The following is a 27,553-nucleotide window of genomic DNA, read 5'->3' as shown; positions in this document are numbered from 1 at the left end:
TCCTGTCATCATAATTCCCCATTGAACTGTAAACCCTAGTACTGAAACCACTGTTCTCACATTGGGTAATTATGCAAAGGACCTGTAATTATTTGTTAAGGCTGCAATCTACATAATAAATTTAGCAGTTCTCAAGTTTAGTTTTTCTATCTAAAAAGTTTTCCTTCAGATAAGTTAGCCTTCTCTAACTAGCAGTAGGTGATCCAGTAAATCTTCCTACTTTCCTCCTGAACGAAGATTGAAGTTGTCCCAATGTGAGAAATCAGAAGCACCAAAGGAGGCAAGTGACCCATTCACCCTTCCACCCCTAGTTAAATATCATCTGAGCTGTCAAAGACAGCCAACTGTCCAACAGGAAGCAGGGGAATGGAGAGATTAAAATAAAAAAATCATGGCATCCACACACCCCCACCTCCACCCCAGAAGGTGATCAACACTCTGCAATAGGCAGAAAAGGAAACTTCCTTACCTAGTGCTTCTTAGATGTTTAGGACAACTCCCAGTCTTCTTGAACATTGGCTGTGGTGCTTGGAACTGGTGGAAGTTGAGGTTCAAAGCATTTAAAGAGCATAGGCTTTGGGTAGGCTGGAATAAAGTATGTATCCTAAAAATGTCTGCAAAAGAAGGCTTTTGTGCTTCTGCTGTCTTAAATCAAAGTGTAGAAACCTGTTTATGAGTTTTGAATACTATTGCTAACTTAGGGTCGGGTTAATAAGAAAGAAAACAACATTTGTGTTCCTTTTGAAAACCTTATGAATTCCAGGGAGGAAGAGAATTCTCATATATTTAGTACAATATATCATTATTGAGAACACTGACCTGCCAAAAGCTGAAAGGGAAATGGCTCCTCTGTTTCCCGTCCAAGATAAATTCAGCCACTGGACAAGGATACAGCGAGACTGTAAGTATTCTAGAGCTGTGTCATTTATCCTTGCCCAATAAGGTTGCAGACTGAGGTGAATGTACTGTAGAGGATCACAGCAGTGTTGATATAGCAGCTTACAAGTCTGCGATAATCTACACAGATCTGGGACGGTAAGGTGACTCAAAATCAACTGGATGAGCTGAATTGAGAATACAGGAAAGTAGATTACACCAATTATTATCTAATATTTAAAAGTCAAACTATATCATACACCTTTCTTTTCGTATTATTTCACAGATATGTTTAAAAATGTAATACAGCTTAGGGAAAAAGTGCAGGATGCAATTCTTCCATGTTGTATTTCCCTGCACTCTTCCAACAAAGGGGTTTTTTAAATTTTTATTTTCTGTCTTTAAGACATTTTTCATGCAACTTCTTGTTAAGTCCTTTGGTGCACACATGAACTCTCCAATAAGCAGATACAAAATCAGTTATTTTTCAGCAATGATTATTATGGGGCATGACCCAGTTTTCAAGTCCTGTTAATTTCACTTGGAGAATAACACATGTGCTTCACTAAATTCCATGACTCTTAATAGGGTTTGATTGTACCATCTATAAATACAAACACATACAACAGAACAGTCTCTTCCAAACTGCATAGATGAAGATATATGGGATATAAGTTTTAAAAATAAAATAGTACCACTTCATAAAATCAAACCAAGTCATATCAGAAATAAAAATAAAAGCTCATCTTCTAGCTGCTCAGAATATGGCCACTTGATATATTCTATTCTATGTTGCCACCCAGTCAAAGCAAGACACCAGGAAAACATCTCAAGCTCGTATTTTAGTTTGACATATATCACTAGAAAAATCAAGCTTATTTAACATTCACATTGATTATTTCAGTGCAACTGTGGCCAAAACAAATACTTTTGCTGAGGTTGTTTATATGAAAATTTGAAAAACCCAACAGACTGAGGAATAATTATGGTGACTGGCAGAAATGACGGTGTCATCGCAGTGGAGGATGGAATCAGGTCAGAAATATTACAGAAGCAAGTTGTCTCCCTTCTACTTACTCCTAATACATAGTTAACACATAGTCTAATACTATGTGCTGCTATGACTTAGAAGATTTTTTTAATTTTTACAAAAAAATCAAGCAGAAACAGTTTGAATGTCGTTACTTGTGAGTCTACAAAGCAACTAGTTGAAAAAGCACAACATGTAGTTTCAAACTGACAGTATTCATTGCAATTGCAATGAAATTTGTAAAGGAAGGCCATAAAAGAATTAGGAAATACTACTCTTCAAAGAGAACAAAGTTTTGCTTCTTCTGTTTCTCTGTTATAGCATGGTTAGTAAAACTATGAAAAACTCAATAATGCTCCTTTTAATTAATTTCATTTTAATGTATCTGATAATCTACACACCACTAATTCTGCATCACTGATATAAATCTCTTAACATGTCAGTATCACCACCAGAAAAGTTAATCCCACTTTAGACTAAAATTACACTTCATAATACCTGAAATGAAAAGGATATAATGAAATGTCATTATGATTATGACATTAAGATGTAACTGAAGTACTTTTTTGCTTTTGATTAAACAAAGACAACTGGTTCCAAGCCTACAGGCTAATAGCTATTAATCATTGCTAGTTTAGAGTCTGGTGTCTGTCAGAAATTTGCTTTTTAAGAGTGTGTGTACCATAGCATAAAGCACAATTTGATACTATAATGAATATGTGAGGAGACATGATGAATTCAGGAAGACTCCCAAAATGCTGTTGAGTATCTGCTTTTGAAAGCTAATCTTATAACATGCAGAATCTCTTTCAAACTAGTGCATTACTGAAAAAAATATGGCAGCTGCTATTTCTGATGTTTTATCTTTTAAAACAGGTTTAAAACTTAAAAGAACCTTGGAGAAATTTTTGTAATCTTCCTACGTAAGAATTGCACAGAAAGGAAACAGATTGGCTGTGGTATTTTACTATCTTAACAGAGGATTTAAAGCAAAAACTTTCCCCTTTAGAGAAAAAAAATACACCCCTGTTTTGAGCAATTGGATTAATAGATGCTTAAAATAACAGTTCCAAAAATAGGACACTTTCCTCTAAGATCAACAGAACTTAATGAACAAGATATATTCATTTTAAGAAGCATTTTACAAAGCCATGAAGGGCAAATGATAAATTAGGTTTCAAAGGGTTCTTTCCTGTAATAGGTCATGAAAAAAGAGAAGTTTTATTCAGGAATAATTGGACATCAGTGGGCTTCATGTTGGATCTTAGCAGCTGAAGAAACAATACCTGGACTGTTTAACACCGTTGTGAGAAGTGCCAATGCTTTACCAAAACATACTAATGGAGTATTTTTAAAGAAAAAATCATGGATGGATTCTGAACAGGCATAAGTGAAACCATTACCATCTACATGTGAGAACCTATAATAAACTTGTATATCCAAACTCATTATGACAATTCCACTTCATTCTAATAAGTTCCCCCAGTCTTTACCTCATAAGGCAATTTATCAAAGTATCCATTAGTTGAGCATTCCCTGAAGGAAGCAGCACCAAACTGCTTATTAAGACTATCCATGCTGAAGCTTTCGCTCTCTCCATCATCATCATCATCATCCAGATCATTCATATCAATAATGGAAGTATTAAGTGAATGCATAGGCCTCTCTCTTAAACCATGTAGTATTACTGCATCCAATTCAGTGTAATAATCCAAAAGGGAGCTGTTTATTTCCAGACGAATTAAGTTTGTAGGAAAGTTTATTTGTTTGATACTAGGTGCAAAACGTCGTGCTTGAGGTGAATTCACCTTGGAAGGAGGCTCAGACCAAAGGATTTCCCATCTACAAAACAAAAAGCATGCATATAATGTCATTATCAGTACCAAAAAATATTTTATTAGCACTAAAGTTCTACATTTTGAAACTACAGGAATGAAGAGCATCAAATGTTTTACCTGTCCTATTCCGCAAAATTTAATGAGTATCTCACAGAAAAAAGGATTAGATAATACATTAGCATTATTCACTGACTCTTCTGTGTTAATTTCCTTTTAACGTATCACAGATCCAGGAGGCAGGGTGGTAGGGAGGAAATGGATGTTGAGAATAACTTCATAGTGAAGATGCATTTCAGTAAAAGGGCAATTAAACAGTCCATTTGAAAGATTACAGGTAATTGTAGATGGAATCATAACAGGGACTCTTACTGCATCTGTGTATTTTAGACACTGGTTGTGAGACTGGACATATTTTTTTGGCTGGAGATTTTTTTTCTTGGACAGTTTGCAATCCTGGATCTTAAACAGGCAGTCCTTATTTGGAAAAATGGTTCTTTTGGTAAACAACTAGCCTGTAGTTTAACAGCTTAAGAAATAAACCATCTCCCCTGCAAAACTGAAGTTCTGAAAGTAGTGTGCAGGGCCAGATTAGGTCTGCCAATATGTTAAAAATACTAAGTTTTAATTTAGTGCAGTGGTGCTTTCGAGATGGCTCAACAAAACTGAACTCTGAAGTAATTTCAAGAGCAATTTTACTTGAATAATTTATTGCAACCTTCCCCAAGCAGGTGCCCTCCAGTCCTGCTGCCTATCTGGAAGGCACCAGGTTGGGTTAGCTAATACAGTAGATTCTCCGTTAACCAAAACTCAAGTGACCAGCACTCTCAACCAGCAAAAAACCTGAAGAAATAATACTTTAAATAAAAATTAACATAAAATCAATTTCTAGTGGGAATGCAAGTTTAAACTTGGTGCAGCACACCATGAGTAAGCCCACACTTCATGCACCACATGTTTGTCTCCTACTCCCACAAATTCACTGTGTGTAAACACACTGGTCATTGGGATCTATTCTTATTCAAATTTTGTGTTTTCACCCAACCCCAAGTATGCCAAAATAGGTTCCAAGTAAGCATAAACACATAGTGCTTACCCTCAAGCAGAAGATGGAAATATGCGAGAGGCTTGAGAAAGGTGAGAGTGGTGCAGTGCTCATGGAGGAATTTAAGGTTGGTTCATCAACGATCTATGACATTAAGGCTCAGTCTCAGAAGGTAGAAGTTTGTCTTTACTTGTCTTAATTTGATTTTAATTACTGAATTTCAATATTAATATCAAGTCAATATAGAGTTTATGGTATGGTATGGGGCATAGTATTATTTAAGCGTATTTTTAATAGTAACTCTCAAGCAACCAGAAACTACATTTATCCAGCATATACCAATCTCTATGGGTGCCAGTTCATTGAGAGTTTACTGTATATATGAATGGTTTCAGTAGGAGCAAACAATCTAGGGGTCTACTGTAGTAGGGCCCAAATGACCATCTTTCATGAGAAGAGTGGGACTCAACACCAAGTTCCTTCACACATTAGAACTTCACATTAGTCAAGTTGCTTAGGGCTATCCATCTTGGACAAACTACCCAGATGGCAAACTGGGGACTATACTATGCCTAGAACGTAGGCAGGACCCTTAGCAAAATAAAAAGGTGGTCATTGTGAAAATCTTCTAGTAGGCAACCTCTTTGGGTTATAACTGAAGGCACCTGTGTGAGATGATTGTTCGACCCTAAAATGGGACTCAGGAGATCTGGGTTCTAGTCCCCACTCAGCCATCAGCCAAGCTCACTGGGCCAGTCATTGACTCTTAGCCTAACCTACCTCACAGGTGTGCTGCAGTTGTGAGAATAAAACAGAGAGGAGGATTAGTAATCATAATAACTTCCCAAAACACTTTTAAATAAAAAGGACCAAGCTGGATACGGTGCATATGAAACTGTTTGCAAGCTCTATTGTGAAAGGGCTCACAATCAGCACCTGAATGCTGTGCTCCTCTGCTAATAAAGAACAGATATTCAGTGACAACCTCCTGTCAGAATAATGAAGTACAACCATCCAACTGGCAATATTTAAGCAAAACACATCACAACACAATTATGCTAGGCTGGTCACATTCTGGGAATAAATGACACACAAGATGAGTACCTGCACAAGTCAGAGAGAAGTTTCAAGGCCACTCTAGAGCATAAATCAAAAAGTATTATTATGACAAGAACTATAGGAATTTCTAGCAAAGGGCAAGTTTCACTGGCAAGAGACAATAAATATCAGACAGAGAAGTTCAGTTTAAAAGTAAATGCTCTGACTAGACAGACTGAAAAGGAGAGCAACAGTCACAGACCCAACAAACTGAAAACAGATTATTTCAAAAGGTCACACTAAGAGCAGGGACAGTGGTTTACTGCAAGTAAAAAGTCATTTTTTTTCTCTTCTACTGCAATCAGAACTACACAAATTGTGTGCCCCATTTGATCCATAGTGTGGTCACAATATCTTTTTCAGCATACAAGAAACAGAGCTATTCATGATAAATTAAAACTTCTGACTTAATTGCACAATAATACAACATACAATGGTGGGAACGTGATGGAGTTCATCTGAAGAAATAGAGAAGCTATGAAGAATGTTCTTCTTCCTGGCCTCAAAAAAGCTTCCTAAGCCTTTTCTGAATCTCTCTTTAGAATGGAAGTGGGTATTATGCTATATATAGGGCTATCCCTGAAAACAGGAGTGCTGAACCTCCTTTTCCCCCTTCTCACACAGGGTGTGTTCATACTATACTAGGCCACCATGGAAAGAAGTCAAGGTGGGTGGATAGTGGTGGTGGGAAATTCCCCCTACCCCCAGCTCAGAACACAAAGGGAAATAATTTTCTTAGCCCTTATGAATGCCAGACTACATTTGCAAGGTCCCCCACTTCCCCCAGGCTCTTGTGTAAGAGCAAAAGACCACTTAGCCATCTTCTCTTTATCCCCTTCATGTCAATGTTCTCCACTCTAGCACCCCCTCAACAATTAAGATTTCCTGCCATGAAATTTTCAAGAAAGCTCCCTCTTTTCCACTGAATTTTGGGTAAAGTCCATATTGTCACTCATTGCTTAAGCACATTTCACACCTAGCAATGAAGAGAGCCAGGTAGAAGTGCAGCATCAACCTCCACCATTCCTCACAATCTCAACAGATTCAATGAATTTGAGAGACAAATATATCTATCATGCATGTAACAATGACTATTAGTCAGGGATAGGGAAGTTCAGAGGTAGCATGAGACAGCATATCATTTGATGGGGAGGTGTATTTCCTTCATGTCCTGATTTCTAACTACGGGAAACAGGACACTGGACTAGATGGACCTTCTTGTGATCTAGCAGGGATTGATTTATGATCTTCACAACAAGGAGAAGAACAAGCAAGACTACTTTGCATGTCTTGCACCCAACCCATTTCCTTGTTTTGGCATCATAGAACCAAGTATTAAACATGCCTATATGTAAATGGCTTTGATAACATGCAAATACAGAGCCTAGCAATCTGCTAAGAAAGTTAGCCCTATATATGTGAACACAGTTCCAGAGGATATAACTTCATCATTTTCCAATATGCTACACTACAAAAACAACATAGAATAAATGATGGTCAGAAAATCAGTTTCATTAAAATGTAGATTGAGAATCATTTAAAAAAAAACCTTAGCCATCTAACCCGATTGTGATGAAACAAGTTCTGCGGCTCCTACAACAAGGAAAGAAGTACTTACTAAATCTTTGGTCTGCTTTAATAAATTCCTTATTCAATTGTTAGCACTATTCTTTATGTATCTGGTAACTCTGAGGATAAAACCTTCATTTATGTAAATCTACCTGAATAACAAGAAACTCAAACTAAGACTCATCTAAGAAAAAGTGTGTTAAGAATAAAAAGGATCGAAATGCTTCATTAAATAGGATTTCTGTGGACCCCAATTCATCTACTATCATACTACTATACCCAGCCACATTTTGAGCTTGATGTCGCAAGCAGGAAAAAAAGAGTGGAACTTGATCCCAGCAGCAGTCCATTTCATCTCTAGGAATCCATGCTTATGTACTATTGCACTCTACATGTATGTAATTTAACATACATGAATAGAAGTTTACAGATTTCAATCTGCAAAATGAATATGACTAATTAATAATAATTTTGAGGACTGAAATGTGAAGTGTGAGCTATGACAGTAATTAACATATAAAGCAGACTCATAAATAAACCACTGACCCAGCAGGGTTTCCAGTAGCTCATAGTATTCTGATTGGCAACAGCTTTCCAAGGCCTCAGATAGAGACATTTCCCAGATTTCCTACCAGAGAACCATTGGGGAGAAATAACAGATTTTAAACTTGAGATTTTGTGCATTTGCTCTTTAACTAAATATATCACAAAGGTATAGTATGTTTTTCTCCAATACCAGTAGAAACTGTTTAAAAATATTAGGGGTAATTTGATAAGTACCTTTATAGACTTCAGATGCAATACTAATAGCACCGTTATTTAACTGTTATGGTCAAAAAATACTAGTTGAAGTTCTTCTTCTCTTTTCTTACCCTTTTACTGCAAAGGAATGCATTTGCAAGGAATGAAAGTACTTGCTCCAAGTGTGTCAAGTATTTTAATCTTTTAGCATGGCAAATTCAATCTCCCTTACAGAAATCTAGCCACCTTAAAAATAAATCAAAGTATCAGAAAAATGCTTTAAGAGCCTAGGAGCACCTGTGGAATGAATCCCAGCTTCTCTCACTCTATAGATATATCTCTGAAGAAAGAACATGCCAGGCATGGTCAGGCCACAACAGACCTCAAAATGTTAACTTCCCAGTCTGACTCAGTCTTATACTAAGTACTATACAGAAATCAAAGGAGGTTGTATGATCATGTTGTTGCATGCTATTTATTGACTGTTAAGTTTGTATTTTCCTCCTTTATTATTCAAGCAGTCCTAGGCCTTAATATAGGTAATCACTGGTTGGATTCACTTTTAGGTTTCAAACTCTTAGTTATCGGATGACCAGAAACTTGAAGCTTTTTCCAGCCTCAAAAAACCTCAAATGTATTTTACATTTTTCTTAAGTGATTCACTGGGCAATTCAAAGCATGAATTGACTGTAATTAGGCTTCTTGTATTTTACTTATTCAGTCACCTCAAGCTATATCCAAAAGCCAGTGCTGAAAATAGAAAAGGTTGCCCAAATGTGATCTTACTCAACCATAGTTTACATGCGTTTGCCACTATCTCTCAGTCAGAAAAAATAGGTTATGTATGTTTAAACATCAAACTTTTTATACAGATTCTTTTAAGAATGAAATTCTTAAATATTTAAAAATATTTAAAAATCTCATTATCAAGAAACAGAAGGGAAAATTTACAAGGTGAATTACCTTACTTCACTGGGAAGATTTTGGGAGTAAGGACTTGCAGAACATGCCAAAATCCGAACAACAGCCCCTGGATGATATGTTTCCAGAACATGAATTGCTGTAGGATAAACTGGTTCCTCAAAAGCAAGTTCTACGTAGTCTTGACTATGGAAATTGGAGGGTGTTCTTGTAAAAGGTGACCGTGCACTAGGACACATGTCCCACCATGTTCCGTAAGTTCTAAATACAGCAGTCTGTGTGAAGTCACCAGAGCTGGGGTACACGTTAGGAGTTCCAGCCAAATTCCACATGGTATATGACATGCTGTTTTCACTGCCATAATGGGAACTGAAATCCAACACTTCTTTGGCATATTGGATTAATTCAACATTGATAGGTAAGGCTCTGTTTGATTCAATAGCTCTCCGATTGTTCATCCGTTCTCCCCTTGTTGCTGTCCTGGCTCGACGCCGAAGGCAAATATAGTAAAACATGCTCAGAACTGTTAACATAGGAAAAGGTGGTGACATCCAGATAGATATTATAGGATTGCTAAGTGTTGGGAATCCTCAAGACACAAGCATTAGCTCTTTGTGGGATGTTCTAAAGAAAAAACAGGCACCTGAATAAAAAGAAAAACAATGAAGTACATTCAATACAAAAAATAATTCAACATACAAAACTACTTTTAGTGATTAAAGTTGCTCAGTTTTAATATGGCATTAAAATGGATTAATGTGAAATGCCACATGTGGATATTAGTGCTTAACATGGGGTGGGCAACTTGTTTTGTCCTACAATTCCCATCTGCTTGCTTTATTTATTTATTTATTTATTTATTTAATTTAGGAGACTTCTATGCCGCCCCATTCGCCGAAGCCTTGGGGTGGCTCACACCCATAAATAAACTTCCTTAAATTAATATAAATTAACAGTATAAATTAAGTCGCCCTGGCCAAAGAATACAATGAATAAATACTATTAACAATTAAAATGCCATTTGAATACAAAGGTCTTCGCCTGGTGCCAAAAAACAAATAACGACGGTGCCAGGCGGCCCTCCCTGGGGGGTGCATTTCATAGATTGGGCGCCACCGCAGAGAAAGCCCTCCTCTGAGTACTCACCCTCCTAATTTCCTTCACGGAGGGTTCCCGGAGAAGGGCCTCTCCTGCAGATCTCAAGGGGTGGGCGGGCACATATGCACAGCTTAACCAATTGTTAAAGGGTAATTGCTGCTTAAATGTAAAGGTTTCCCCTTGACGTTAAGTCCAGTCATGCCTGACTCTAGGGGGCGGTGCTCATCTGTTTCCTAGCTGAGGTAGCCAGAGTTTGTCTGCAGACAGTCTCTGTGGTCATGTGGCCGGCATGACTAAGAACCGAAGTGCATGGAACGCCATTACCTTCCCACCAAAGTGGCACCTTTCTATCTACTTGCATTTGCATGCTTTCGAACTGCAAGGTTGGCAGGAGCCGAGAAGGAGCAACGGGAACATACCCTGTTGTGCAGATTCGAACTGGTGACCTTTTGATCTACCAGCCCAGCAGCACAGCGGTTTAAACCACTGCGCCACCTGCAGCTTAGATTGAAACAATTGGCAAAACATAAGTTTGTTTCATATCACCTTAAAAGCCTTGCAAATAAAGCACATCATGCCCATGAAAAGTTAAAAAACATCCAATTGATTTCAGCATCAGAATCTTAACTCCAAAGAACATTTATGATACCTTATGTGAATAAGGAAACCTAAGATGCTCTGCAGAATACAATGAGCAAGGGAGTACACAGACTGATTACATAGCAAAGGTGCACAACTTTTCTGGTCCTAAAGGTGGGGTGGGGGAAAGGTGCCATATGCATGAGTGCAGATGCATGCACGTGTGTGTGTGTGGGGGGGGGTATACACGCACACCCACACACTACACCATTAGTGAGTAGCTTCTCCTTTGCCACTAGCAGCAGGAAACTTTACTGCTCCTAAGCAAGCAGAAATGAAATTACTCAGGGGCACTTTTAAACAGGATTCTAAATTTATTTATTTATTATTTATTAAAACATTTTTATGCCGCCCCATTCGCCGAAGCCTCGGGGCGGCTTACAACAATAAATGCCAAGGTCCTGTGTGCCTACTTAGAAGTAACCAAGATGGGTCATTGTAGAACAAGGCTCAGACATATATAGGACTGACTCAATCAGCAGCTTCCTTCCTAGGACCCAACCTCTCTCTTCAGTGGGAACTGCTCTTCATGCTAATCATATGCAAATAAGACCTTTACCTGCCAAGAAAAGGGTACTGTTGGCTTGAGAGGCCACACTGGCTGCAAATAAGGGCCACCTGTGGGTTGTGCAATCCTGTTACATAGCTATGCCATTTTATGATCCCATACTGGATTCACCATATAAATTAGTAAACCACTGTGATCCAAAATCCTGATAGGGGATTGTAAGAACCAAATATACTGAGATATAGTTCACAGAATCCCCAAATTTACAGAAGGTGCCAGAATTCTTACAGTATATACTATCCAACTTAAACAATTTGTGTCTGAATCCAGGAATAGGTACTATCTAGCAATTCTTGATAAAACAAGCAAGTCTATTGGTCCATATGAATTTCCTCAGGTATTTCTTCTACAAGTCCAGTAACTATATCCCAACCCCAGTACTTTCAATATGAAACTATATCAAGTTGGCAAAATTTACCTGTTGAAAGCAGAAGCTTCACCAGTGTCCCTCACTCCACACCCCACATGAAAAATAAATATTAACACAATGTTAGAACACTCACCCCAATAGAAAAAGCTCTGGACTCTAAAAGAATACTTGATTGAGCCCAAATCTTAGTTGTCTTCCACATATCCATCTAGCAGAGTTGGCTTTTACACCTCAGTAATGGTTTCAAAAATAGAACTCCATGAAGCTATCTCCTAAGAAAGGAATATATATATATTTCTAACATACACATTAAAAAAATTTTAAATAGGTGTGAAACATGCATATGGATATGTGTGTGAATACAAAAAGTAGAGTCCTTTTGTTTCCATAAAATGTGAATGGACTGAAAGTGTATCAAGAGCCAGCTTGGGCAATATAGTCTATTTATAGCAGCCATTTTGTGTTACTATGTATGATCTCTTTCAGTGTAATCACTTCTGGGTGAAATGTATAAACTTTATAGCTCCCACCACTTTTGCTAGTTGATATTTCTGAAGAAATATACTGCAGACTTCAGTGCGTTTAAAAGCAGTTTTATATAATAATGAATATATGATACAGAGAAGCACAAGAAAAATTGTAAAGACATTTTCATAACTGTGTGTAGATATCATACCATTTAATGAAGGTAACACAGAAATAAAATAATGGCACTTAGCATTATTTAGTGTGCTTAAAGCTATGCTGATCTATCTTAGCCTTCTATTTAAGTAGTAGTCTATCCACTATGGGACAGGAGGAGTTGCCTGAGGAAGAGTACCTGTAATTTCATGCAGGTGAATAAGCAGGATGGTGGAGGAGGGACAGAGCATTCCTCTCTCTGCACCGATCTTTCAAACCAAGTAGGCTACTCTAAATCCACCAAAATGCAGCCCTCCAACTCCTCCCTGCCAGTCACATGCTCATTCCAGTTCTGCAGGGCAGGATGCTTATTTAACACAGCTTTATTCATCTACCATCAATAGTAAACATATTGGACTGGATCCAGCATCAGGCTCCAGTCCTATAATCCAATACTTGAAAGTAAGTTCCATTAAGCTCATCTAAGTTTATGAATTAACATAAATTTAACAGAATTTAATGAGACTTACTTCTAAGTAGACTTGAGCAGAACTGATTGCACAACAAGTTAAGCACACTACAATCTCACTGAAATCAGTGTGCAAAGATGTTTAACCATGACTAACTTGTCATTAATATTAGGTTCCGGGGTGTCAGCTTTTCAGTTCCCAGCATGGGAGAAATTTCCTGAGCCAAGGCCAGCTCCACATATCAGGGCAGCAGTCTTGGGACCCTTCCCTTAAGACACACATCCAATGCAGCTTTTAGACTGAGTACTCAAATACATGGATAGCAACATAATAAATGTATCATGTAGCTTAGCATGCAGTATTTAACGGTAATAAATTCATTAATAAACCATGAATGTCAATTCACTAGATAGGGGAAACTAATTTAATAGAATGCAAAAGGAGTATCTTACAATCTCAGGAAGTTATAAATTATCATACTACCTGTAAACATTATTTACGATGAATAAAATTAAGAGCAGAAAGTATCAGACAGAGAATAATTTAAACAAAGCTCTTTTATTACAATAATTAATACATTGTAATACTTAGCCAACTAGCCTGCTTGAATGACTTCTTTCTTGCTTTCATTTTGGTAAACTTATAAATTATCAAAGGAAATTTGCCTTCCAAACTTGTTTTTTTGCTGAGATTGTAAGTTGGTTACATCCTTCTTGCCCTATGGCAGATCACAAGCAACTCTTTACCAGGTCCAATTTATTAAAGGTAAGTTTACCTGATGCAACCAATATTTGGGTAAAAAACCTACATATTCATCATCACCACCACCATCATTCCATGTGTATCCTTGTCCTCTGCTCGTCACTCTCTCAAAGAACTCAAAGCAATGTTACAGTGTAGTTCTCATTGCTCCCACTCACAACTGTTGCTTGTTCCAAGGGACAGTTGAGGCATCAACAAAGCAATTGTTCCAGTGCACCTGCTAGGAATACTAGGGATAAACTTCCTATTTGACTCTGTAAGCTATTACCCCAAAAGTGATGATCAGAGAGGCTACTGAGAACAGAAATCATCTACAGAGTTTCTTTAAAATTTAACTATGTATTACTGCACTTTACAGAGAAAGCCCAGGGCAGAAAAAATTGGACAGGGTAAAAAGGAGCACGTACAACTCAACCAAGAACTTTTGCCAGTTCCATCAATCCCAGGACTGTTCTCAGCTTGATCTTACAAGCAAATCACATCATCAGCCTTCTGCTATAAAACTGATTCTTATAGTTTATTCATAAGCCACCTCCCCATGCTGGCTTGGCTCTTAAAGAGATAGCAAGCACACCGTTATTTCTTCCACTAGAACACTGAGGTTCCTAAATTTTATGGGGCTCAGCAGCAATTTTCTTGCTTTGTGTCCACTGGGTGAACAACTGGCCAAACCTGTAAGAAAGTAGACAAGAAGTTTTCTAAATGTTCAGGTAAGGTAATCATCCATGCAGAAGCAGACACACACAAAAATCAATAGGTAAACACCCCCTTCTGCAACATGTTTTGTATAAGACGCAAAGACTACTAGCCAATTAATTATGCTGCCAGCATAATCTGGATAGATCAATCTTTGGTGTTTGTTTAAGGATTTCTATATCACTCTTTATCCACTAAAATATCCAAGTGGTAACCATTAGAAAGGGGAGAAATTCTTATTATCAGTACAAATAATAACTAAAACGCTGAAGTAAAGGTTGTAATATCAGATTGTATCAATAAAGCCATAGCTGGTAATTCAGAAGAGGTTTTAGTAAAAAAAGAAAAGTCAGTGTGTGCTGAAAACAAAGAGTCATCAACAAGAAGGAGGCTGATGAACTCAGTGATCAGGTGTTCTCTCAGATACCTTGGTCCAAAGTTGTTTAGGACTTTATACACTCATAACAAAACATACCAAAAATGAAGAGTTCCTGACATCAGTACATCAACTGCATTCTGCACTAGCTGCAACTTCTGAAACAACCTTAACGACAGTCCCATACAGAGTGTATTGTATAATAAGTTTTGGGGTTACTAGCTCCTACGCCACTCTGACCAAACTATCACTATCCAGGAGGCTGCAGCTGGCAGAAGGCATTCTGAACTGCCACGTGGAGTTCTGGCAATGAAGATGAATCCAGAAGAAACCTAGAGTTCAAGAGAAGTGAAACCTCACCCTTATAGGCAAAAAACCTATATCCCAGACTGGGAAATCATTCACCTATCGGCACTTTACCTTGTCAGGATTCACTCTGTTTACTAGCCCTCATCCCACTCATCATTTAATAACTGAGGTAATTCAAAAAGAACAGTCACTTTCTGAATTTTATAGTAGCACCAGAACTACTCAAACACAGTGTCTCTAATGTACAATTCACCAAGCAGATCAAGGAAGATGCCATGGTCAATGGCATAAAAAGCCAATGAGAGAGCCAGAAGAATAAACAAGGTGACTGTTCTTCTGAATAAACAGGGTGACACTCTTCCTGTTCCTCCCCTGACAGAGACCATGACTTACTCAGTTCCATAACCAGTCCAAAACCTAGACTAAAGAAGGTTTAGATAATCAGTATCATCCAAGAGTGCCTGCCATTACCTTATCACAATTTATTGTGGCAATGGCAGTAAGTATACACTGCTGATGGATTGCTTAACCATGCTATGCAAACTTCTTTCACTGGTAAGAAGCTCTTTAATTTTGGTAGCAACTGCTCTGCTAACCAGTGTTTGCAATGAAACTGAAATGTTATAGTCTGAGGAGCTGCCACTGCTGCTGCTGTAAGCCTATGCACAAACCTGCAAGCACATGCCAGTGTTAGCCCTTATACTAATACCTATGCTCCTGGTGGGGTAGATTTTCATATTTATACTGAACTAGGGTCAAAAAGCATCATTTTGGGACTGGTATAGTCACAAATTCATGTCTATTACTTTATCTGAGAATTTTAGCAAAGAAAATTGTCTCTACCAGCAACCTGTTCCAGACTGCTATGATGTGGGACAGGTCAGAAAATCCTGGTTCTACTGTTCTATGGCCCTCAGGTTCTACAATATATTTTAAGATTTAATCTGCATAATCCTGAGGTACTGCAACAATGAAACAGGGCAGGCAGCATTTTCTGTCACAAGCAGCAAGTATAGTAGCTTGTCAGCTTCATGTTCACATGCATAACAAAACCAGATTTGAATAAGCCATCCACCTGTAAGAATACTATTTTACTACACTTGAACAACTAATCCAAATGCATGTAAAACACACCAAAGCTTTATGTATTCTCTTTTGTAATCCACCTTTCTGGAAGCTCATCTGAACCTTACTCTAATCCTGAAGAACATCAACATATTCAGTTATACATCACACCATCATTTGAACTACACCTGATGATATCAAAGCCACTTACTGGCTACATGATGCAGTTTCTGGTCTGCATTCACCATGGATTACAACATTCTTTAATTAGTCTAAGGTTTTTCTTTAAAATTCTTTTAACACAAACAAGGATATAAAAGGCATTGCTTCATTGTCCTGTATCTCGAAGCAGTCAAAGCACGCAAGCCTCACAATATGGAAGATTGGGCTAATATCAAACTGCCCAAAGGTTATGAAAAGGCACCAAATGCATTCATACTCAGACACCCAAAACGATGAAAACTTTGTTTCATTTCCTGTGTTTCATTCTTACCCCCTTATTTATTGTGCATAGTGTTAGTTTATCAAACTTAACAAATGTCTACTGATGTCCAAAAAGTACTTCTGAAGGACCCAACTTTTATAACATGCAAATGATAATTATGAGGAAATACTAAGAGAGGTCGTGCTGGGGAGGGAATATAAAAGAGGTGGAACAAGACCTTAAATATACTGGAAACACTTTCTTTATAAGAATCTAAATAGAATTGGACTACTATTTGCAATCTAACTAAAACACTTCAGAAAAAAGGGTTTGGAAAAATACAATTCAAATTAAAATAACAAGTAAAAAGGCTAAGTAAATGTATATTTTAAAAGCCCTGCTTTGCCACTGCCTAGACATATTAACACAAACAATATAAGCATCATGGGGAAGAGTCTAAAAATGGGATTGCCACATAATATCAATTTTTAAATTTAATTCAATTCTAAGCAGCTATGTTGCAAAACTCACACACACACAATTTTCTATTAACAAGAAAAAATGAGGTTGCAGTTTAATAAAATAATAAACATAGAAAGTATGTGTTCAAAATGCCTTAGTAGCCCCAGAATTACATTAACCTTGAGAATGATACTTCTGTACAAACGTATGAGCCAAGATGCCCCAAATTAATCTTCTTGCCTCTGCTCTTAGTTGTTTATCTTCAATGGCAATAAGAAGCAATGCCTGTATAACCTGTTGGAGTCTGCAGCAGGGATGACGAAATAGGTCTTAAAATAGATTCAGCATTTGTGTAACCGACATTTACCAGAACATGCAGTATGCTGGACTAATGGTGTCTATATTTCAAAGGCACTTCAAATATTTATTTTGTTTGAAAATAAGGCAAGAAATGGCAATAGCTTCCATCATCATTTCAAGGCTAGAGCACCTAACATGGAAACGGAAATCTTATGTACATCTACTTAGAAGTAGCTCAATGTAGTTACCTTTTAATTATGTAACTCTTTATCTGTATTTGATTTATTGTAAAGATGTACACATGGATGGTTAGCCAACTTGAACACTATTTTTACTGGGAAAGCACAGCATAAAATAAACAAACAAAACAAAGTTATCTTACTTCAGTGTACATGGGACTGAAGCCTCATCTAGGAAGAAAAGGCATTTGTTCCACTAGCTCAATTTCTGCCAGTTCATGAGTAAACAATATAGAGCAAAATAGTATACTTTTGCCAGTTTGTGCATTTAAAAGCTGAACTGAGATGCACCAGTGCTAACAGCCCAGTCATTGTAAATTCCAGATTTTTTCCTGCTTTTTTTAATAACTTAAACGATGAGTTGCCATTTGTAGGACCAACACTGAGTGTAAAAACCATCCCAGTCAACAGCTAATGTTGCTAGAAGACCACTTTGCAAAGAATTGTCAAAACTTCCCCAAATGATCTGCTCCCATTGCTGTAAGTTGTTCACACCATTCTTTTCTGTCTGGGACAGTCACGTGATGCTATCTAGAGTCGGCCCTAGCTGCTTGTGTTCAGCGTATTCAAAAGAAGCAGGTCATGTTACAAATTAGTATTTTTTTCCTTAGTTTTCCCTTACTTTCTCCCAGAGACAGATAAAGAACATCTGAATTACAGATGAAGAAAATTTGAACTGTTTCATTCAATTTTGTGTGTTTGTGTGTGTGTGTGTGTGTGTGTGTGTGTGTGTGTGTGAGAAATTGACATCAGACCAGAGAGCAGGACAGACAGGCACCTTCATCCAACAGCATGAAAATCATTCAAATTTATTATTCAACAAGTTAAGCTCACAACATCGTGTTGATGGAAAAGTAATAAGTCTTTTAAAGGAATAACGTAACCTGCAATAAACAATACAATACAATAGTGCGGTACTAAAATATCAGCAGTGAGCAACCATAAGCAATGGTTAAATCCCCAGGTTACAACAAACTGTTATTTTTTCAGTTTCATTGAAAGTTTGAGTACATGAAAAGGCAGGTTATACATTGAGACTCTCCCAGTGTGGTCCCCACCAGTCTCCCTATGCCTTCTGATTTTTATTTCATTTGGTCTGTTTTTCATTAAGGAAAAAATTAACTGGGAAGCAGGCCAGCAGCAAAGCTAAGCAAAACACTGGCCTCTAGTGCCATCTCCACTTTCAACAATATCTCTTGGAGATATTCCCAAAGAATTCTTAGAAAATAAATATGTTGGGCGGCAGAAGCAGAATACTTTTCATCTGAAGCTTGCCCAGCAGTGCAGGGAAAGGGAAAGGGGTAATCTAGAGGCAGTAAGAAGGGTCCTGGATTGTTACAGGGGACTAGGCCAAATGTTACTTGACATTTGGTGCCCAGACTACAACTCTCCCTTATATTCAATTTCTAGGAGCATTACCTGTCTCTGAGCATTACCTTCTGGAAAATAGGTACCTTATGACTGGCCATGCCTACCAAAGCAACCATTCTGTGTCACTTCACATAATGGCAGCTGTTGGCAAACAAATGTTGTGGACCCATACTATAAATGAACCACATACACATCAAATCTGACGAACCTATGTCCGCTCATTGATAAAACTGTACTTCATGTGATTCCAGAAATAATTATCTTCCCAGTCTAAATTAAACAATTGAAAATACATGCCACACCTTTCTTTTCAGGGAGTCATAATATTACAACAATCCAAAATATTCCTGTCTGTTCCATTCCTGCAGAATTGCTCTTCACAGGTATACCACCTTCTCATTTGCACAACTTCAATTTCCTCTTATTTGACCTTTGTATCATCTCTGCTCTTCACACGGTACAAAATAACTGCTGAAATTATCTTCTTCTCTCACTACTTTAATGTCATTGCCCTCCTCACTTCCTTCCACAGGCATCCTCTCATTCCCTGCATTCAATCTGAACTTCTCATTCCATCACATACACGATTTTGCACAATGGTCTCACTCTACTGCATACCCAAGAGCCTATTTATTTCTAGTTCTACTTTTCTCTCCCAAGCATTCATTCACACACTTTTTCTGCTTAATATAGATATTACAAGAGTATATTTTTGAAGCATGCACAGAAAAGATGCTCCAACAAAGAAAATCTATTAATATATGCAATATTAAAATTATGATAATCCATAGTTAGGTATTATTAAAGTCTAATCAAAAGTTGTTCCAAACGGGTGCTAAATTCATCAATTTTTAGTTAGATAAACTCTTATCTGCTATGGTAACTGTTTAGCAGCAAAAAAAGAAACCTTTTTTGCCAAAGGTAAATAAACACTGAACAATTTTACCTACCATCTGTTCCATTTTCTGGTTAAGCATACTGTTTCTAACAGGTGCCTTTAGATCATTAGAATATTTGTACATTGTTTTATTTTATAAGTGAGCATAAGAAGTCTAAACCAAAGTGGTCAATGCAAAACTGAAGGCAAGCGTTTCACTAAAAAAAATCTCTTGACTTCACCTCCTTTTGGGACTAGAAACAAAAGTTTACCAATATGATAATAGAAACTTGTCTTATTCATCTTACCTAAACTATATTAGTAAAATGTTTAATACAGAGACTTCTAAACTATACAGATACTAATACAAGTTTATCCTTGTATTTCTGTTTTGAATGATCTTAGTGTGAAATCTAGCCTTATGCAAGTGGACTTCTGCCCATGCAATAAGACCATCCCTTGGCACATGCACCCAATCTGCTTCAGTGGGTCCAACTCTATGAATCAGATTTTGAAAGAATACATTTCAACAACAGTGCATATTCTGCTTACATGCAAGCACTGCTGGATTTTACCCCTTGTTTCTGTGTTGCAAGCTCTCAAGGGCAGGAACTCTATTTTTGATTGCCCATCAAACAGCATTAAATAACAATATTAACAATGACACAGAGATGTGAGGTTCAAGATAAACAACTTTACATGAAACTAATAATAAACTGGCTTGTTTGTAATACATACACCAACCAACAAAATCCATTAGTTTAAATTACCACATTTTAGGACAAAACACACCGACTATCCTTTGGAATTATAATTGCTACATGTGGATGAAACTCAGGATGAAAGAAAAAAGAGACCATGGCTGCATTCAGACAACACAGGAATCCACACTCAAGGGTTGAGAATGGCATGACCGTGGAATGCTATTGAAAGGTGGGTTGTCATGAGGCAAACCCACAGATTGTTGTTGGGTTCTGAGCTGTGGTTGTTCATGATTAACCAAGCATGTTTTCTTAGTGCAACTGGGTTTAGACAACACAGTAACCCATGTTTCAACAACAACCTGTGCTTCAACAGCAATTAACACTCAATCCTTACATGTGGATTCTCATGTTATATGAATCCAGTCAATGAATGTACAGCATTTTCCCTCTCATCCAGTTTTCAGTCATCCATCAACCACAATTTAAAGACTACCTGAACAAGGTTAGGAAGAACTGCTGAAAAAAAATATGCCACACGCACACGCATAGTATCTGATGACCTGTGTAGGGAGAGGGACAGGAAAGTATGTCCCTGTTGGTTTTCCTGGACCTCTCAGTGGCTTTTCATACCATTCACCATGGTATCCTTCTGGCCAAGTCAGGGGCTGGAAGCACTGCTCTGCAGTGGTTCCACTCCTACCTTGATTCCAGAAAGTAGTGCTGGGGAATTACGGCTCTGCACCATGGACACTATGCCATGGAGTTCCACAGGCTTCCATTTTATTCCCCCATGCTGTTCAACATTTACATGAAATCTCTGGAAGAGGTCACCCAGGGGTTTGGGCTGAGGAGTCAACAATATGCTGATGTCACCCAGCTCTACCTCTCTTTTACATCTAATCCAGGTGAGGCAGTGGCTGTCCTTAACTGGTGTTTGGCTGGAGTGATGGGCTGGATGAGGGCCAATAAACTGAGACTTAATCCAGACAAGGTGGAGGTCCTGTTGGTAGGTGGTTCAACTCTCCAGGTAAGTGATTTTGCCCTGTTCTGGACAGGGTTGAACTCCCCTCAGGGTAGGGTACATAGTCTGGGAGTACTCCTCAACCCAGAGTTATCCTTGGAGTTCCAGGAGACTACTGTGGCAAGGAGCAATTTCCTTCAGCTTCGACTGATCCATGAACTATGCCCTTACTTGGATGAGCAGAGCCTTGCAACAGTGACCCATGCTCTGGTAACCTCCCAGTTGGACTATTGTAGCACACTCTACGTGGGGCTGCCCTTGAAGACAGTCTGGATACTTCAGTTGGTTCAGAACAGAGCAGCCAGGATGCTAGGAGGGACCAGCAGATATACAAACATAATGCTGGTCCTGTACTATCTGCACTGGCCTACAATTGAAGTCCAGGCCCAACTTAAGGTGCTAGTGATGACTTATAAAGCCCTAAACAGCGTAGGACCTGGATATTTGAAGGAGCACCTCCCTCCCTATATACCTGCCTGGCTTCTAAGATCTGGAATGGAGGTCCTTCTTTAGGAGCCCTCTTTGAAGGAAATCCAAGGAGTGGCTACCCAGAGAAAGGCCTTGTGGGGATTATGTCATACACATGCATTTCTTGCTTTTGTATTGAGAGTATTCTCTTCTATAAATTTAATGGTCATGTTAGTCTTCTGCAAAAGATTTATTCATTTAGAACAATTCCATCCTGACTTTTTTCAAAAGTACTCAGGCTAACTTAAAATCATACAATAAGCAATCTAAAACAATAACAAACTAGTATTAAACACATAGAACACTAAAAAAGGCATCAGAACACAAAATGAGCAATCACTAAGTAGGAGAAACTGTTTTTTAAAAACAGGCACAGTTAAAACCGGTTCAGTATCAAGGTAATTTACAAATTCAATACCTTTCTAAAAAGAAAATGTTTAGCAATTTCTAAAAGCCATTAAAGAGGAAAAGGCAGAAAAGATCACCATATAAACAAGATGGCCATCCAGGTATCCCAAATAATAAAGGGTGTTAAAGGCCATTACCAATACTTTGAACTCTGCTTAGAAGCAGATGAAAGCCAATGCAGCTGTTTTGATGGGGAAGACACACAAGGCCCCTGTTAACTTCTCTACTACATTTTGGACCAAGTGCCAAGGGCAGCCCTAAACAGATTACATTGCCATAACCCAGATGTAATGTCATGGGCATTTAATTATTCATTCAGATATCTAACCTAGTAGCTCAGAGTGAGCCAATCACAGTATGAGGCTGGTAATACAGACTGGCTTACCTTATCAGGTTCTTATAAGATGTATCAAGCTAATTGCCCAAAGCAGTTCAAATGCTCAGAAATGCTACATCAAACACTGGTACTCATGATTCCTCCTCCCTTCTCCAAATGGGTTAAATTCTTCCCACCATCATCACCTATCACACAGAATGAGGATGCCAAATAATGAAGAAGAGAATATCACACACATTCCCTTGATAAAATGGAACTCCCTGTTATAAACAAGCTGGTACACTTGTAATCACAAATTTAAAATCCACAAGAGACAAGATATATCCAAGTACAGACGTTTAAGAGTTAACTGCTAGAGACTCTGAAATGAAGAGCTGAAAACAAGGCATGAGAGGAAACTCCTTGCTAAATAGGTCAAACTGAAAACTATGAGAATCTTGTTTCCACCAAGATTCCACCTACAAAATCTCACAAAGACGCACATGAGTGCATTGAAGGAGGAAGTTACCCTGCTAAATTTCTGCCTGTTGTGCCTTCAGGAGTACCAAGAGAAGGATATATGGTATGCCGAAGGAGAGTTGCCCAATTTGATTTAAGCTTGCCATGCTGCTACTGATGACATATCACTAAAGGGCCCTGGAATGCAATAAATGCAACTCATGATTCTTTGTAGGCTTTTGCCCTCTGGTACTGCTCCCAAGAGGGACACTGACCTAATTTGTGCCTAGGTGGGAAGCAGAAGAAGACCACAGTGGAAATGCTCTTCCCTTACTCCACACAGCGGATGGAGACAGCCAGAGAGGTGGTACTGCTTGAAGCGCTGAACAGGAGGAAGTGTGGGAAGAAGAGGGACAGATGGAGGAAGAGGAATCAGTCCATTATTTGCCTGAGAAGATGACAGTAGGGACAAAGAGAGGATTCTCCTGCTGCTGGGTTTGGCTGTGGCTGCTGTTTTTGCATGAAGTGAAGGAGGGCCAGCCACCACTGCTGCTGGAGGCAATAACAACAGTGAGCAACAGTCGCCTGGCCAAGGGAGGAAGCAGCAGTGGCTTCCTCACAAGGAAGCAAGTGACACAGCACAGCTAATAGCATACTCTTGACAGAACTACAGGGAACAGAAAATATTTGTTGCATTTCCAAAATACAGGGCAAGAGCCTTTAAAATGAACATGTCCCTAGGAAATATCTGTCGACTCACACTTTTCCGAACAAACAATGGAGTGATCTAGGATTTGAACACAGCTGTAATTATTGAGTATTCTGTTCCTTCTTTCCATCTATCCTAAAGACAAGGAAATAACAAAGACAGGAATGCCAGACTTTGGTTTTTAGTATGAATGCAGAAATTCCTCTTCCAGACAGAAAGATGAATTAGTCCAAAATGTTCTTATTTCTACATCCTCAAAATACCACATCACAGTAATTTAATGGGTCATTTTAGGCTTGCATTTTGTTCTTTAAATTATTTTCCTTTTAATTTTACATGCATACTTTTACCTACCGAGACAAGCCCTCAGGTCTATGCTATCTTAATTATGGGTGGTTCATGCCAGTTTACTTCCTAACTGAAAGGCAGCTGTTAAGCTAAGTTCATGAATAAGGGGAACAAGTGGAATCTGCTACAAAATACTGCCCTATATCCTCCCTAATAGAAGGAGAATTTATGTTCAGGGTTTCAGCCAGCTATTTCTTCCAAGCAGAGCATTTCACTTGTTCAGGCCTTTCTATACTTTTCATTTAATATCCTGTAGGTCCATCCTTCGGGGGCTTTCAAACCACTTATGTCCTTTTTTAAAAAAGGATTCTATTTATTTAAATATGGGATTCCCTCAATCATACAGAAATTTTGTTCTTGCTTTCAGTAGTCTATTTCAATGACAATCTTGGCAACACTCACCACCTGAGTTTACTATAACTCTATAATAATTACCACTCATTACAGACTCTCAACAGTTCTGTACTCAGTGTTATCATCATCACACCTTCTAATTTGCCTTATGACTATAAAAGTGGTAACTATACCAGATCAGATTGTCCAAATTGCAACCAGGAGGTCTATGTCCCAGAAAAAAAGGTTAACTCTCACTTTGTAGAAAGCAGCCGGCCCTGAAGTGGAAGGGATTTGGAATATTACAGTTCCTAACCATTAGCAAGGAAAAGACATTACCAGTCAAACACGTATCTCCACCAACAGAAACAGCCTCTCAAATCTATAACGAAAGGTTCTGAACTATTATATAAGCTTGTACCATAACCAGACTGATTGCTGATTATCAAAGAACCATGTTCACATACCAAAAGCATAGCCTATTTCTAGTTTGGCACAGAGCATTTATAGGACACAAGACTGGTAGAGGGTAGTCAAGAGAGAAAGAGAAATCCAATCAGTTTAAGGTAATAGGCAAATTCTAATTAAAGGGAAGCCATGGCCATTAGGCAGACAGTTTCAGGATATTGGCATGCTACACAAAGGTCAATTAAGACTTTTTGGTGACTGCTATACAAGTCAAAGCAGAGTTAGATACTGTCTTGGGATAAAGGCTGGAGGGAAAAAAATCTGCTTTTTCTTTTTGTTCTTTTCCTCCAAACTGAGCAATTTTAGATTATGAAATATTTTCTTTTATAATAATGAAATACTGACCTTCCTTTCCTTGTGAGTCTTGTCTTTTTTAGTTTCCTATGGCAGGGCCCTTTTTTCATTTGGACTGCAACACTCAGAATTCTCAGTCAATGGCTTTGTTGGATGGGAATTCTGTATGCTGCAGTCCAGATGTTTCTGAAGGCCACCAGGTTGGGGATGGCTGCTCTAATCCCTCTATCCTCACACTCATGAACAAATACAATCTTCCTCTGCCTCCAGCTCTTCCTGCTTCATCTGACTTCTAAGATGTTTTAATTCAGATGTTTCTGAGACTACTTACTGAAGTTTCTTCTTAGAAGAAGAAATAAACAGGAACCTAAAACAAATTACACATAACTTTGTTTGCTCACAAAATTATCATCTTTATATATTAAATATAAAATGCTTTACCTCTTATGATAATTTTGAGTCAGCCAATACATTTTTCTCCTAAAATGAATTCATGTGCCTAAGAGAATTAAAACTACATATTTATTATTTTTTCCTAAAAAGTCTGTTTTTATCCCCACCTGTAAAATAAAGTTCTCTCTTCATGGCTTCAATTTTTAAAAATTGTACATCTCTTCCAGTTGCTGGTAATAGCTGATGTTGGAGCACTTTAAAGGCCCAATGATGCCATCATCAGGTTTCAACCCCCTCAGGTAGGTGCAATGGCAATATGACCTTCACCTCGCACTACCACCACCACCCAGGCTGAGAAAGGAGATTGTACTGGGTAGCTGCTGCTTGCTCACTCACCAAGGTATCTGATTAAAAGCTGCAAGGCACAGCTGCCACTGAAATCAATAACCAATATTTTCTCTCTGTGAGGTGCTGCAGTAATGATCTAGCCTACCAAGCAACCCAAAAGAAGGCAAGTTAGGAAAAAGAGGCTGCTCCTGTCTTTGTCCACTCATCTCTCAGAATGGCACAGCAGGAAGAAGTAGAATAGCCCAGTTGGGTTTTCCAGTGTGTGAGAAAAACTTAAGGAAATGTCTGCCCCTTGCAGATCAACTGCGACACCTTTCTTGCTCATTTGGACTTGCTTTTGATGCCAAGGACAGAACAAGCTCCATGACACTGTCCAGAGAAAGAAAGAGAGTAAGCTGCTGCCTTCATGTACTTACTCATCTTCACAATTCACACCACAGTACCAAGCAGAGTGCGGAGGACAGGCATGCTGACAGGAGTCTCCTGCATTGTCTTGTTCACTCGCTTGTATGCTAACTTTGGTCAGTGTAGCAGTACAGCCTGGAAGCCATCAAGTCCACAGCATGGTCCAGAGAACTGCAGAAGCCCAGCTGAGCCCACGACCCCCCCCCCAAAAAAGCGCTGGCCAGAGAGCAGAGGTACACCTGCAAGCAGGGGGTGAACAAGAGGACAAAGGCTGGCTTACTGGGCTGGATCACAAGGCCCAGTCTGTCCCAGCGTCCTACCGCGGGGGACTGTGTGAGCCGACCCCTCTGCCCACTTTCCCCTGACGATTCAGCAGAGAGGACTGGCTCTGTTGAGGAAGCGGGCGCTGGGTGTTGCCCTGCAGGAGCTGCCGGACCAGGCCTCTACACAACATCAGCAGCGCACCCGCAAAACCGTTGGGCTAGGGACTCTACCCGGGCAGTGCTGTTCACGAGGAAGCCGCGCACGCGCACGCATACACGTGTTCTCACTACAGGTTCTCCCTCGCGCTCTACGGATACCTCCTGCCCGTTTCCCTGCCAACTGGGGCGAGGCGCCAGCGTACCCATAAAGTCAGGCTGGCGGGCAGAGCGAGCCTGGGCCTCGCGCCTACGCGTCGACCTCCTCGCGCCGAACGGCCCCCGCCCCCCAGGAGCGCGCGCCCGCCCGCCCGAACCTATGGGGCCGGCGGCGCGACTTCCCCCTCGCAGGCGGCGAAAGAGTTAACCGAGGCCCTCCGGTCGTCCTCCCGATGGGGCGGAGCTCCAGACAGGAAGAAGGTGCGGCCGGCGACTGCGTGAAGGTCGCCGCAGGAAGGGGGCGGCGCTTGGGGCGGGCACGGCGGGCTTGACCGGGACGCGGCGAGCGGCGCGGAAGGGGCAGGCGCGGGAGCGTTCGCTTTCGCGTATCCCAAATAGCAAAAGCCGCGGGAGCTGTCAGCGCTTTTTGGCGTGCGCGCCTTCCACGTAACTCAGTGCAAGCTACCAGTGAAGCGAGGGGTGGATTCCGGGACGGGATTAATTGCTGTGTGTGGGAGGAAGGAATGAAACGAGAAGGC

The 27,553-nt window shown here is 39.3% G+C and overlaps 1 protein-coding gene across 2 annotated transcripts in view; it reads right to left on the bottom strand.

Moving 5' to 3' along the window:
* Positions 1 to 26,637, bottom strand: part of FBXL4 (F-box and leucine rich repeat protein 4) — a 57,187-nt gene extending 30,550 nt beyond the window's left edge. For both annotated transcript variants that reach the window (XR_006414463.1, XM_044427475.1), the window contains exons 1-5: positions 26,448 to 26,637; positions 11,924 to 12,062; positions 9,158 to 9,758; positions 3,400 to 3,748; positions 820 to 1,064 (exon numbers count right to left, since the gene is read on the bottom strand). Coding sequence is in view for 1 of the 2 variants with exons in the window: in XM_044427475.1 (XP_044283410.1) it covers positions 820 to 1,064; positions 3,400 to 3,748; positions 9,158 to 9,666 (1,103 nt within the window). In the remaining variant the exon portion in view is untranslated. The remainder of the gene's footprint in view (positions 1 to 819; positions 1,065 to 3,399; positions 3,749 to 9,157; positions 9,759 to 11,923; positions 12,063 to 26,447) is intronic.
* Between the last annotated feature and the right edge of the window lie 916 nt (positions 26,638 to 27,553).

Source organism: Varanus komodoensis, unplaced genomic scaffold, assembly GCF_004798865.1.
Source record: "Varanus komodoensis strain SLA01 unplaced genomic scaffold, ASM479886v1 scaffold1, whole genome shotgun sequence".
Taxonomy (NCBI): Eukaryota; Metazoa; Chordata; class Lepidosauria; order Squamata; family Varanidae; genus Varanus; species Varanus komodoensis.
Note: the sequence above shows the minus strand (reverse complement) of the source record. Positions and strands in the feature narration are given on the sequence as shown.